Source organism: Zootoca vivipara, chromosome 16 (genome assembly GCF_963506605.1).
Source record: "Zootoca vivipara chromosome 16, rZooViv1.1, whole genome shotgun sequence".
NCBI classification, from domain to species: Eukaryota; Metazoa; Chordata; class Lepidosauria; order Squamata; family Lacertidae; genus Zootoca; species Zootoca vivipara.
In genome coordinates, this window is record NC_083291.1 from 14,318,712 (window position 1) to 14,332,937 (window position 14,226).

The window sequence follows — 14,226 nt, forward strand, 5'->3', positions numbered from 1 at the left end:
TGGCTTGCGGGAGAGGGCATCCGCCCTGACATTCTGCTCTCCTGGGATGTAGTGTATGGAGAAGTTGAAGTTCGAGAAGAACTCCGCCCACCGTATCTGCCGCTGGTTGAGCACCCTGGCAGTTCTCCAGAACTCCAGGTTCTTGTGGTCTGTGCACACCTGGATGGGGTGCTTGGCGCCCACCAGGAAGTGTCTCCAGTGCTGGAACGCCGCGTGGATCGCAAGAAGTTCCCGATCAAAAACTGTGTAGTTTCGCTCGGGCTGGGTCAACTTCCTGGAGAAGAAGGCACAGGGTCTCCACTCTCTGTTGGCGTCCAGTTGCAACAAAATGGCGCCCACAGCCTTATCAGAAGCATCGGTTTCAATGCGTAGGGGCGCGTCCTGAACCACGTGGAACAGGTTCTGGTCTGAGGCGAACACCCTCTTGAGGCTTTCGAACGCTGCTTGCGCCTCTGGTGTCCACCTGAACTTCTGCTTGCCTCTCAGGCAGTCAGTGATGGGAGCCGTAACTCGAGAGAAGTTCTTGATGAACTTCCTGTAGAAGTTGGCAAAGCCTAGTAGGCGTTGGGCATCTTTGCGCGTCCTGGGGCTGTGCCAGTCCAGGATGGTCTGCACCTTGTCCTTGTCCATTGCCAGCCCCTTGTCTGACAGCTTGTAGCCCAGGAAGTCCACCTCCTTGGTGTGAAACTTGCACTTCTCCAGCTTCACATACAGGTGGTTCTCCTTCAGGCGCTGTAACACCTCCCTGACGTCCTTCACGTGCTGCACTGGGTCGTTGGAGTAAATAAGGATGTCATCCAGAAAGACCAAGCATTTCCTGAAGAGTAGGGACCCCAGGACGTGGTGCATGAAGGCCTGGAAGCATGCTGAGCCCCCTTGCAACCCGAAGGGCATCACCAGATATTCAAAAGAGCCCAGAGGCGTGAACATCGTGGTTTTCCACTCATCGCCTTCCCGGATCCTGATCAAGTTGTACGCCCCCCTCAGGTCTAGCTTGGTGAAAATCTTGCCTCTGCGTGCCGCTGTCAGGAGATCATCCACTCTGGGCATGGGGAAAGCCACTGGCTCTGTCACCGAATTCAGCCGTCTAAAATCCACCACAAGACGGCGCTGTTGCGTGTCTTTCTTGTCCACCCAGAAGACCGGGCTGCCCCCTGCTGCCTTGCTTTCTCTGATGAACCCCCGCTTGAGGTTCTTGTCGATAAAAGCGCGCAGATCCTCCAGTTCCTGGTCTGACATGGCGTACAGCTTGGCTGGGGGTATAGTTGCCCCAGGCACCAGGTTGATCTGGCAGTCAAAAGGCCTGTGTGGGGGCAGGTGGTCGGACTCCGCTTCACTGAAGACCTCCTGCAGGTCCCAGTATGGTTTGGGTATCGCCTCACCCCCTTTGACGTGCATGGTGGCCACCGTGGCTATCGGAGGCCCCTCCCCTGGATGGTGCTGCATGCAATGTTCCAGGCAAAAGTCCGATCCAAAAGTGATGCACCTCTGATGCCAACTTATGGAGGGGTCGTGGCGCGCCAGCCAGCTCATGCCCAAAACGATTGGGGGGTCTGAGATGGTGGTGACGTTGAATGCCAGTGTCTCTGAGTGCCTTCCAACCGTCATTCTCATGGGGGGGGTTTGATGAGTGATGGCCCCTCCCAGCAGCTCTCTGCCGTCAATGGTTGCCACGTGCAGAGGAAAATCCAGCTGCAGAAGCTGGATCTGGTGCTCTTCTGCAAAGTTTCTCGAGAAGAAGTTGGCTGAGGCACCACTGTCAATTAGGGCGAGGACCGTCAATGGATAGCCATTTGGGAGCGTGAGCGTCACTTCTAGAACCACTCCTGCTCTGGGAGGGGTGGGCTGGCTCTGCTCCTCTCTGTGCGGGTGGGTGGGCTGGGGCTGTTGTCTGCTGACTGTGCCTGGCTGCCGCCCCTTGTCTCCTGCAGCCAGGCTTTCCCGTTTCCCTGCTGTGGTGCTGCGTCAGTGGGGGAGGGCACAACCGTTCCCGCCTTTCCTTGCCACTCCCTGCGATGTGGGCAGTCTCTGACGAGATGCTGGGGGGAGTTGCAGAGAAAGCAATTCCCACCCCTTCCCTCCTTGCGTCTTGGCGCCGCTGGGGTTTGAAAAGCCCGCGCGCGCGCGCTATCAATCTGCATGGGTTCCTGGTCCTGACTGGCCCCAGGCGTGGCTTGAAAGGGTTGTTGAGGGAGTGGCTTCTCCTGCGACCGTGGGAACCAAGCCCGCTTTGCGCGCGTTGCTTGCTTGTCGCTCCATCTGGATTCCTGCCTCACCCCCACCGCCAGAGCCGCTTTGCTCAGTTGATCCATATTACTGGGCTTTGGACCTCTCGAGAGCTCATCCTTCACCTCCTCATGCAACCCCAAGTAAAACGCCGCTTGCATTGGGGCAGACTCCAGATCCCACCCCAATCTGTGCACCAGCATGGTGAATTTCGCCCAATACGCGCGAACTGTCATATTTCCTTGGCGTAAATTATGAAGTTCCTCCTTAGTCTGGTCCATATGACTATCGGACGAATACATCGTTTTCAAACCTTCTAGAAATAGTTTGACATTCTTCATGCAAGGATTCCTTGTTGCAATTAACGGTCTTAGCCACTCCCTGGCCGCCCCTGTAAGGTGCTCCACAATAAACGCTACTCTGTGCTCATCATCAGGGAACTCATCGTGGTGCAGCTCAAGAGCATACACAATCTCAGTCTCAAAGCCCTGAAACTCCTTCGGGTCTCCATTGAACTTGCTTACTAGGGTCCCGGCTCTCCTTCCTGGCAGCACTTGGACTTGGGGTGCCCCTCCCGCCTTGTTTTTCTCTGCATCCAGCTTGTTTTGGAGGTCTACCGCCACCGCCCTTAAATGCTGCTCTTTTTCCTGGAGCTCTCTCACCTGTTCCGCAAGTTGTAGCCGGTCGTCCTGGACCTTCTTAGTCTCCTCTTTAGCTGCCTTCAATTCTCCCTGCGCCTGCAGCGACAGCTGTTGCAGTTCTAGCTGGGCTTGCTCAGCGATCTGCCGCCACTTCTCCGCCTCTGACACGCTCATCCCGGCAACTCCAAAGTAGCCCAAAAATGATTAGGAGGTTGCTGTCACAGTGGCCGGAGTGGACTACTTCAGAGTAACGACGCTACGCAGCTCTGCATTTTATTCTTTTATTGGTGCTGCGTATTTACAGTGCTCAAGTCATTGCTATTTACACGGAGCGATGTTGTCAGTCGGTTTCAGAACCTCCTAATGGCTTTTGGCGCGTCTTTCTCCAACACAAAAGCTTTGGCAGACCCATCCTCTTGCCCCTCCTCTTCCTGCGTAATTCTGGAGTTGGGGGGATGGGTCTTCCCCCCTTACTTGCCCCTTCCTGTCCCACCTGGGACCCTGGCTCCTCTACCTTGCCTGAGCCTCGGACACGACTTCCTGCTTCCCCACTGGAATCGGAACTCTCCCTGCTTTCCCCTTTGCTCGGGGACGGGCTTGAACTCAGGAGGGGAGGGACTTCGCGATATCCCCTGTCCCTCACAGATTGTATATTTTTAAAATGTTGAAACTTAATAAAATTTAATTGAAAAAGGGAAATAAAAATGTATGGAGTGTGCATTCAGAATGGCTAAATTCCTCTTTGTTGTTCTTTGTCCTCCTGCATCTTAAGTTGTAACAAGATGCTTACAGCAATTACCCAAAGGTCCTAGACCTTCCTTTGTAGGTTCTGACAATTTTATCATTGTCATTTTCCTTATAACAATAAGGAAACAATAAGTTTCTGATCTGAAAGTTAGGCTTGGTGACTTTCAAAACCAATTCACAAACCCTCTGGTGCCTTCTCAAAACCCAGAAACCAGAACTTTCCTGCCTTTTGTTTTCATAGCATCGTTCTCTTGCAGAATACCTTGTGGAGCTCCGAGAGTATGGTCCTGTTTACTCAACCTGGAGTGGGTTAGAGAAAGAGCTGTCGGAGCCTCTTGAAGGAGTGTCTGCCTGCATTGGGAATTGCTGTACGGCACTTGAGGAACTCAGCGAAGACATGACCGAAGACTTCCTTCCTGTCCTAAGAGAGTATATGCTGTACTCGGAGTCCATGAAGGTAACCTGGGATTTGTGGCAGGCAGGTGTTTGTATCTAGGAAAACAGCTTTCCCAGAAATGCCAGCATGTGGACATTTTGTGGGCATAAAACTACTGCATCCCCTTCAGGAGATCTCTGTGTGGCCTCTTCTACCTGCAGCTGCCATTTTGACACAAAATGGTTCCAGAAATTATATATACAGATAAATTACCCCAAGCGTTCAAAATCATGGAGCTCAGGCAGATGTAACACTGGCTTCCTGCTAATCTTGGTTAGCAAAGTCAGAACTATTCCCAGAAAGGATGTGGTTCCTCCCCTGGAACAAATTCCACCGTCCCTCTTTTAATATGGCAGACATTTGACTTCGTCTTTCTGGCTATTGAATGGTTCAGCCAGTTAGGACCACGTAACACGGATCTTGAAGGAACTCCTCTGGTTGCTGCTTTGCTACTGGGTTAAATTGAAGGTATAACTGACAACTTATAGAAACTCCATCCAGAGCAGCGTGTTGGGGAAGGGGGGGCAGGATTGTCCTGTCTGGCAAGCTGATTGCCATAGTGTGATGTTGGTTCTTAACCAGGGTTCATTGCAACATAGCCTCTGAAATTGATTTTCATCCTGCAGTTCTTCAGATCCTGACTTACTGCCACACTTTGCTAGCCCTAACCATGATGAATCTGGGTGCGACCATATTACGTAGTAGTAATGTTAGCTGTGATTGAGGATAGAAGATGTAATAATCTTTTTTCTAGGTGTGGGATGGAGTGCAGGTTGCAGGTGCTGCCTCTCAATTCTGGCTAAGCATGGTTAGCAGAGGGGCAATGTGTAGCCCCCATAGATGACAGGTGAGTTCGCTAGCATACCAAATACTTGAAAATCCTTACCTCCAGAGTATACCTGTGTGTGTGTGTGTGTATCCATGGTGGTGTTAGCCTTGTGACAAGAATACAGAAAATTAAAAAGTTCTGCCCACCCCCCAAAGCATAGTTACATATTATTCATTATCTGTTGTTCTACAAACATTGAAGCCAATGTATTGATACCGGTACAATGGTAGGGGATTTCTTAAAGCTGTACAAAGTTGTAATTTCTCAAGGGACAGGAGACGGCAGCTGACTGCACTGCACCCACGAGAATTCCTCTGCATGCTTTCAGCTGCTCAGGCATATATATATATATATATATATATATATATATATATATATATACACACACACACACACACACACACACACACACACACACACACCAAAAAAGCCCAACCGTTAACCCCATTTACCTAATATCCAAGCATTCCTTGGGGAACTGTTTGTACTAACTGTGCCCAGAATGCTTTATATCATCCTAACAGTTCCTACTCCTTGTAATAGCAAGTCAGCATGAAAATGATACATAGCAGGCCCTGTGAAACTTCCCACAGGTTATATATCATAATCGGTGCATTAGAGAGACATTTGGGCAACCCCTTTCATACAGCGGCCACATGCGACTTCTCAAAGCAGTGAAGGCTGCACCATGATGGTAAGAAGAGAAGAACAATTACAGGGCAAGGGGATATGCAGGTGTAACGGATTGACACGGTTTTGAAATATTTATTCCTACCTGGCTGGAAAAGAGTTAATCCACCTCTAGCCTGACTGACATAACATTCTGGTGGGGGCGGGACTGTTCCCAGTTTAAAAGGAGGGAGCAGCGGTTTTGTCAGTTGAGGAGAGGGAGAGGGAGTGGGTAGGTGTGAAGAAGAAAGTTGAGAGGCCAGGATAGTGGGGATCTAGATGAGGTTCAGGAAGGCTCGATGTTAAACGTTTGACAGAGATTATCTACAACCGAAACGTAGCTTATAAACACATGAAACATTAAAGGAACAACTATGTTCTAAGGTTAATAAAATTCTTCTCTTTTGTGCCCAGAAGTATCGTCATTATTTTTCCAGCAAGGTATCAGGACTCACAGAAGTGGTAACTCATTAGAGGACAAAACTTACCTCAGGAAAAGAGGTAACACTGAGGAGGCTTAGAAAGATAACCTGGGGTGTCAACAAGTTGCCAGCATGGAAAGGGCAAACTTTTGCAGTAGGGGGAATCAAGCCGAGAGAGACCCTTTACTGGTGGCAGGAGGTTATTCTATCAAACAGCCTAGAGTTTTTCTTTGATACCAGGCCACGTGAGCTGGAAGGAGAGTCTCTTATAAACCCACAAGAATAAAGGGGTTTATTTGGAGGAGGCGGGAGAAGAGTGTGGGTGGCTTCACCTCTGGATTCCTGTGTCGCATTTTACTAATAGAGATTGGGACATTCGTCGCAGCAGGTTTGCAGAAGAAAGTAATATCCCATCTTCATGGCTAATCAGTCCCCATAACACCTGGAAGCGGCCTGTTACACCCAGTGTTCGAAACTCCCATTGTTCTAGGCGTATTTTGCGACAGGGAATTTCATTAGTGCAAGCAGTTTCTGAGCTCTGGACACAGTGCTTCACCTAAGATTTCAGATTAAAACTGCAGAGTGGAAGGAAAGGAGGGCCTTTTTCTGCCTCCCCACTTCCAGTTACTCTCTGAAGACTGGAGAAGGGACCCTCTTAAGAATATTAAGGGGGTGGGCAGGGGAAGGACTAGACCATGTAAAAATGAACACAATATTTTATCATTTTCTGCTTTGTATTCTTGTTATCAAAAAAGCACACCCAGACATTCCGTTGTTGCGCTCAGAACCTAGGTTTAAGGTGTCGTTTAGCTCCTAGCTTTCCTATCTCAGTTTCTATCACTGGTTAAAGGTAAAGGTACCCCTGACTGTTAGGTCCAGTTGTGGACAACTCTGGGGTTGTGCACTCGTCTCGCTTTATAGGCTGAGGGAGCCGGCGTTTGTCCGCAGACAGCTTCTGGGTCATGTGACCATAATCCTATATAATAAAGTCCCTGTGTCTCTGCGTCCAGATTCCCTGTGTCCCTGTGTCCGCGCCACTGCGCATGTGCCCCACGGACACAGGGACTGGACGAAGAGACTGGACGCGCACACACACACTCCCCCCCCCATCCCTCTGCCTCCTCCAACTGCCGCTCTCGGCCGGACAGCGCCTCACTGCACTTGCGCTAAAGCGTGAGGAGGAGGCGGCTGCCTTTTCCCCCTTCCCCCCTACGCTCCTCCCCCCGGTGCTGCTTCCAGCCAAACCAGGCCAGGGCGGGGAAGGAGCCTCTCCTCCCTGGCGTAGCGCCTCGGTGCCGGCTGAGGGAGGCAGGGCGTGTCGGGGAAGTGAGGGTGGAGGCCGGCAGAGGTGAATGGGAGGAGGTTTGTGCGTGTGTGTGAGAGGGAGAGAGGGAGGGGGGACGTGGAGGGAGGCGCTTGCGCCCCTTTATCTCTCCCGCCTTTCCCCTGGGCTGAGGGCTCGGGCGGCCGTTGCTGCTGCCGCCGCGCCTCTTTATGGGAGCGGAGCCCCGCTGGGCGCCCCTCTGGGCTCCCTCGCTCCGTGACGGGGAAGTTGCGCCGCTGCCGCCAGTGGCAAGCCCTGTGCGTGTGTGTGAGGGGGAGACTGGACGAGGAGGCGGCGCCCCGGCCCCGGCTTCTCCACCGTTGCTGCTGCCGCTGCCGAGACACGTGCTCTAGCACCCGTTATTTTAACGGGCTTCAAGATACTAGTAATAATAATAATATGAAGACAGGCGTGCCTGGCGTGCTATGGTCCATGGGGTCACGAAGAGTCGGACACGACTAAACGACTAAACAACAACAACCCCGCCCATCTGGCTGGGTTTCCCCAGCCATTCTGGACGGCTTCCAACAGAATATTAAAACACAATAGTATATTAAACATTAAAAGCTTCCCTAAACAGAGCTGCCTTCAGGTGTCTTCTAAAAGTCTGGTAGTTGTTTTTCTCTTTGACATCTGGTGGGAGGGCGTTCCACAGCATGACTAAGCCGCTTCTGGCGAACCAGAGCGGCACACAGAAACACCGTTTACCTTCCCACTGGAGTGGTACATATTTATCTACTTGCACTTTGACGTGCTTTCGAACTGCTAGGTTGGCAGGAGCAGGGACCGAACAACGGGAGCTTACCCCATTGTGGGGATTTGAACCGCCGACCTTCTGATCAGCAAGCCCTAGGCCCTGTGGTTTAGAGCACAGCGCCACCCACATCCCTTCTAACACTGGTTACGCCTATTTAAAATCCTGCAGACCTTTTCTTTCTGTCGGCAAACAAATGTGTATTGTCCCAGTCCTGTCTGTTTGCTAGCCATGTGCCTTTCAAACGCAATATATTAATGATTAAACCGTAAGTTTGAATCTCCACATATTCTGCAGGCAGATTTCTTTTAGCCGAAGGCAGCTAGTTTATTAGCATTTTTACATACCTACACCAAAGCAGAAATACCTGTTCAATTGGAAGGGCTTCTCTACCTCTCTAATAACTATAGGAAAATGTTGCACACTACTGTGATTCTCCCAGAGCAAATAAAGCTGTGCCTTTTAAATTGCAAAAAGCATTCATGCTAGAGATGTCACACATCCTAAGTTATTGGATCACATCAGCAGTTAAGTGCATATCTTTCAGCTATTGAATGGATCACAAAATTGGTAGGTGATATTATGGCCAGGTTTAAAGAAACTTCAGCACTAGATTTACCTACCTGCCTTCCTTTTCAGTGTCAGATTTGCACACAGAGCAGCTAAAAACAACCCCTGCAGTTAACGTATCTGATCAGAACGGTCCCATGATTTGAAGAAAGACTTTGGCATCACTGGAGTACTGAAAAGTTCTGTTTGGGTTAGGGATGTCATTGTCAGATAAAGGTGAAGGTAAAAATACCCCTGACCGTTAGGTCCAGTCGCGAATGACTCTGGGGTTGCGGCACTCATTTCACTTTACTGGCTGAGGGAGCCGGCGTACAACTTCCAGGTCATGTGGCCAGCATGATCAAGCTGCTTCTGGCGAACCAGAGCAGTGCACGGAAACGCAGTTTACCTTCCCACCAGAGCGGTACCTATTTATCTACTGCACTTTGATGTGCTTTTGAACTGCTAGGTTGGCAGGAGCAGGGACCGAACAATGGGAGCTCACCCTGTTGCAGGGATTCGAACCGCCGACCTTCTGATCGGCAAGCCCTAGGCTCTGTGGTTTAGACCACAGTGCCACCTGCGTCCCCTGTATCCCCCACAGACAGAGACCCTATGATTGTCAGATAGGATGTCCAAAAAAGGGCTGTGAAATAGCTGCCCTTTATTTGTTGCGCTGCAGTTTGCTGGCTCACATGAATGAAAAGGTGCTTCTTTAAGACGGTTTCCTTCCGCTGCCTTTATATAAATGGTTTCCAAATAAATTTATTGCTGAAAAGCATAACTGGGCGAAATGGGTTTTGATGGGCGAATAACAAGTTGTTCTGCACATTTGTTGACGCCTCTCCTGCCCACAAGCCAATAAAACCAAACCTTGTAACTGCAAAACCTCTTGGAACAGTTTCAGTGATAGCTGCTAGGCAGGGCTGCCTGTATATGCGATCTGATTCATATGTTGCTTGCTAGATCCTACCCTCACCATATCTTTAAAGTTTAGAGGTAGGTAGCAAACCTGAGAGTGAGCACCAGCCATTCAGAATTGCTTTAATAGCATTTCAGGGGATGTGCTTGCTATCTCAAAGCCAAAGTATTTAGTTTGGGGGACAGGCAGATTTAAATAGAATGCCTTGCTGTAATAAGGATTATTTCACTGACTCAGTAGTAGTGATCCTTCCGGTCTACCTGTGCAATCTGGAACACCCCAAATAACAACAATAACTTATTATTTATAAACAACAATAGCAGCAGCAGCAATTTATTATTTATACCCTGCCCATCTGACTGGGTTTCCCCAGCTACTCTGGGCAGCTTACAACAAAATATTAAAAATACAATAAAACATCAAACATTAAAAACTTCCATAAACAGGGCTGCTTTCCGATGTCTTCTAAAAGTCAGATAGTTGTTTATTTCCTTGACATCTGATGGAAGGGCATTCCACAGGGCAGGCGCCACTACCGAGAAGATCCTCTTCCTGTTTCCCTTTAACTTTGCTTCTCTCAGTGAAGGAACTGCCAGAAGGCCCTTGGAATTGGACCTCAGTGTCCGGGCTGAATGATGGGGGTGGAGACGCTCCTTCAGGTATACTGGGCTGAGGCCGTTTAGGGCTTTAAAGGTCAGCACCCACACTTTGAATTGTGTTCAGAAATGTGCTGGGAGCCAATGTTGGTATTTTAGGACTGGTGTTATATGGTTTTGGCCACTCCCAGTCTAGCTGCTGCATTCTGGATTAGTTGTAGTTTCCAGGTCACCTTCAAAGGAAGCCCCACGTAGAGCACATTGCAGTAGTCCAAGTAGGAGATAACCAGGGCACGTACCACTCTGGGAAGACACAGCACAAGCAGGTAGGGTTGAAACACTAGGAGAATGCTCTCCCCATTGCTGGCTGCTGAACTTTCCCCCCCCCCAGCAGCCAGGAAATCAACCTGGACCTTCATTTCTGACCTTCTAGAACAGTGGTTCCCAGATTTTGCTGAACTACAACTCTCATCAGCCCCCAACCAGCTTGGCCAATGGGAGTTGTGATTCAGCAACAGCTGGAGGCCCACAGCTGGTCTAATGCAAGAAGATAATGCAACTGTCATCACCCTTCCTAGCCAGTAGACTTCCACTGCTGACACCTAAGTGGTGCTGGTTTCAAGTGGATTACGGCTGGCTCGGTGTGACAAGCTGAAGTTCTTATGGAATGTGTGTGGGAGGGGCGACATAACCCTTGCATCTCCTCTGATTGCATCCTGTCTCTCTTTCCTCCTCCCCTTTAGAATGTGTTGAAGAAAAGAGATCAAGTTCAAGCAGAATATGAAGCCAAACTGGAAGCTGTGGTCTTAAAAAGAGAAGACCGCCCCAAGGTTAGTCCTCTTTGGAACCGCTCTTGGACAGCCAAGTCTCTCGCTGCATTGTCTTCAGCAAGATTAAAAAGCTTTTGTGGAACCTTGAAAAGGGCAGAAAATAGTGGTGACTAAAAAGCAATTTATTGGACTGCAAACTGGATTCTTGGACTTGATCCATTTTGTGAGGGAAAGATCCTTTGTTTGGGTAGGAGGGGTCCTTGGGACACAAGGAAGCAAACTGCTCAGTACCACAAACAATTGAATATCCCAGGTTGGCCAATTGGTGGTCTGATGCTTTTAATTGTTACAAGGCGTAATAAAAATATATACGCAGATTTGATCAATAATTATTGATATTCATTGCTTGTGTAAGAAGAGATACCAAAAAAAGTGGCAACACGTCGACCAATTCCAATGGGCGAAATATATCTATTTTTATCTTTATAAACTATAACGACATGCGAGACAGTGATCTAAGGTAGTCATACTGTTTCGGTTTGGTCTTCTTCAGTTTTTTAACTACAAAAAATAAATCAAATAAATATATATCATTAATTATGTCATACATTACATTAAGGCCCAATGGCCAGCATGAACACGAGTCTATACAGTCCATAATATCTTAACAATGAAAAAATACAGAAAAATACAAAAATAAAACATACCTTAGTGTTTGTATACAATCTGCGGAACAGGGGTCATACCTGAAGCAGGAAATGAAGCAGGAAATGGAAAGCTTAATATACAGTTCCACCACAGGTTAATCAAGAAGAGGTGGCAATTATACTTTCCCTCTCCTGTCAGCCAGCTTTGGATTATCTCACAGCATGTGTTGGCTGGCTTTGGGGCAGGTATGAGGAACCTTTGGCCTTCTGGATTTTGGACTGGAGCACCCATCACCCTTGACCATTGGCCATGCTGGCTGGGGCGGACAGGTGTTGGAGATCAACAACATCTGCAGGACCATGGGGTTTCCATTCCTGGTCTCAATTTAAGGTTTTATGAAAGAACCTATGTTAAGGTTCTTTTCACATAGATTGAATTGAGTTATCCATTAGTGGGGTAACTACGTTTGTCAATTTATTTCTGGAGAATAAAAGCTGTTGATGCTTGAATGCACATTGATTCCTTAACCGATGAATAAGCAGCAGAGGACTTATCCACCTTGCCACCAATATTTAAAAGCTTTAGAAATTAGTAATTATATTAATTCACTTTGAAGTTAATCTTTTTCTTTTCATCTTAGGCACAACCTCCTTTAATTAATGCAATTTTATTTGAAAGCAGTGACAACTAATAGGTTTGCTTTGCCAGTTAGAGCCTCTCCACTTCGTCGTTTGTTTAAGCTAATAGAACAATTAACAATTTAAGCTCTGGATTTATCTCATCTGTGCTCCACTGGTCCTCAAAGGTCTTCAGGGCAGTGTGTGTTAGGAGCTATGTTTCAGCCTTGGAACAGTCCTGTGAAGTAAGTTAGAGTAGACTGAAAGGCTGGTCCAAGGCTAGCCAGTGAATTCTGTAGCTGCGTTGGGGGAAATCTGAAGCCAGGTGACTGGTCCAAATTAATCGCATTGTGTAGCCAAAACACCACTGGCTATGTAGCCTTATTTGCTAATAAAGGGTCCTTAAGTTGCGCCCAAGCAGGGACAGGGACAGTCAATAATGACACCGAGGGTTGAATCCAGAGAAAGAATTTAATTCTTAAATTTAAGAGACTCTTGGTGATCAAGCTTCACGACAAGAGTAAAGAGACACAAATTTGCAAAGATTCTTATACACTTCTTGGGCTCCTTTCCCCCTCCTCTGTAAATGTGTGCACGCAAGGGGGTCACAGGTTACAAGTCCATATAAGGATCTTCCTGTGTCCAGTTCTTCTTGTAAACACATGCTGACTCATGCTACCCCGGTAGCATCCTCAAGCAGCCTTGAGTGGGGGGCTTGAGTCCCTGACTATCTTGCCTGTTCTGTGCGTCAGACTGATAGCGTCAGACAAGGCCAGCCATCCGGCCTTGATAGCAAGCTGGGCATCCTGTTCCTTTTGCTTACATTACACTTTGGCACACAGAGAGAGGCAAAAAAAAAAAAAAGCGCATTTTAAGCAAGACATCCCAGGGATATGGGGGGGGCTAAGCCATACAATCAGAATTATACAATGCAACTATATGATCAGATTTAGCTCAATAATACAATTGGCAAATCTCTCCCTTCAGCTATACAAAGATCTCTTGTTGTCTCCCTAGCTGAAAGCTGAAAGGAAATATGACATAATAATAATAATAATAATAATAATAATAATAATAATAATAATAATAATAATTTATTTACACCCAGCCCATCTGGTTGCTTCCAACACAGAGACACATAATAAAACCTCAAACATCAAAAACTTCCTGATACAGGGCTGTATTCATATGTCTTCTAAAGGTGGTGTAGTTCTTTATTTCCTTGACATAAAGGGTGTTCCACAGGGAGGGCACCACTACCGAGAAGGCCCTCTGCCTGGTTCTCTGTCACTTCGTTTCTTGCAGTGAGGGAACCAGCAGAATGATGACCTCAGTGTCCTGGCTGAACGATGGGGGTGGAGATGCTGCTTCATCAGGTATACAGGGCCGAGGCCTTTCAGGGCTTTAAAGCTCAGCACCGACACTTTGAATTGTGCTCAGAAACATACTGGCAGCCAGTGTAGATTCTTGGGAATAAAAGCGTTATCCCTTGACACTTGTCCAAGATGCTGGAGTGGCTGAGGCAAGGGCTGCATGTCAGACCCCCATCACTCCTGCCTCAAATGATTTTCCCCCGAAGCTGAACACCCGAGGGCTTAAGTCGGGGAAAGCAAATGTGGAGCCTTCTTTTTCTTTAAAAACAACAACACATAACTTTTTTTTATTATTCTTTTTCAAAGATATACAAAAATATGTACCCATTACAAAGTAACTTTTTAATAATATACTGATACGAAACAGCTACTTCGTCTAAAAGAGAAGCAAGTCAGAAGGAAGAAAATACAAGGAAAGGAGAAACGTAAAGAAAGAGAAAGCGGGAGAAAATGAAAAGGGGCGGGGAAAAACTAAAGAAGGATAAATAATAAAATTACAAATAAATGATTAAATAATGATGATAATAATGTTGACATGCACAAATGAAAATAACACAAAGGAACAAGGGGAGGGAGGGGAGGGAAGTCGGGGGATTCAATGGATCCCAAAATATGGATTAATATTAAAAGTGAATATAGATGTTTTAATTGTTTTATTTTGTGTTTTCCCTTTTCAATGTAATGATTGTTGAGAAAAATCAAT

At 47.6% G+C, this 14,226-nt stretch overlaps 1 protein-coding gene across 1 annotated transcript in view; it reads left to right on the plus strand.

Annotated features, from left to right (window-relative positions):
* Positions 1-14,226, plus strand: part of SNX30 (sorting nexin family member 30) — a 51,355-nt gene that overhangs the window by 28,912 nt on the left and 8,217 nt on the right. The window contains exons 6-7 of the mRNA XM_035140935.2: positions 3,872-4,071; positions 10,859-10,945. Of these exons, the coding sequence (XP_034996826.1) occupies positions 3,872-4,071; positions 10,859-10,945 (287 nt within the window). The remainder of the gene's footprint in view (positions 1-3,871; positions 4,072-10,858; positions 10,946-14,226) is intronic.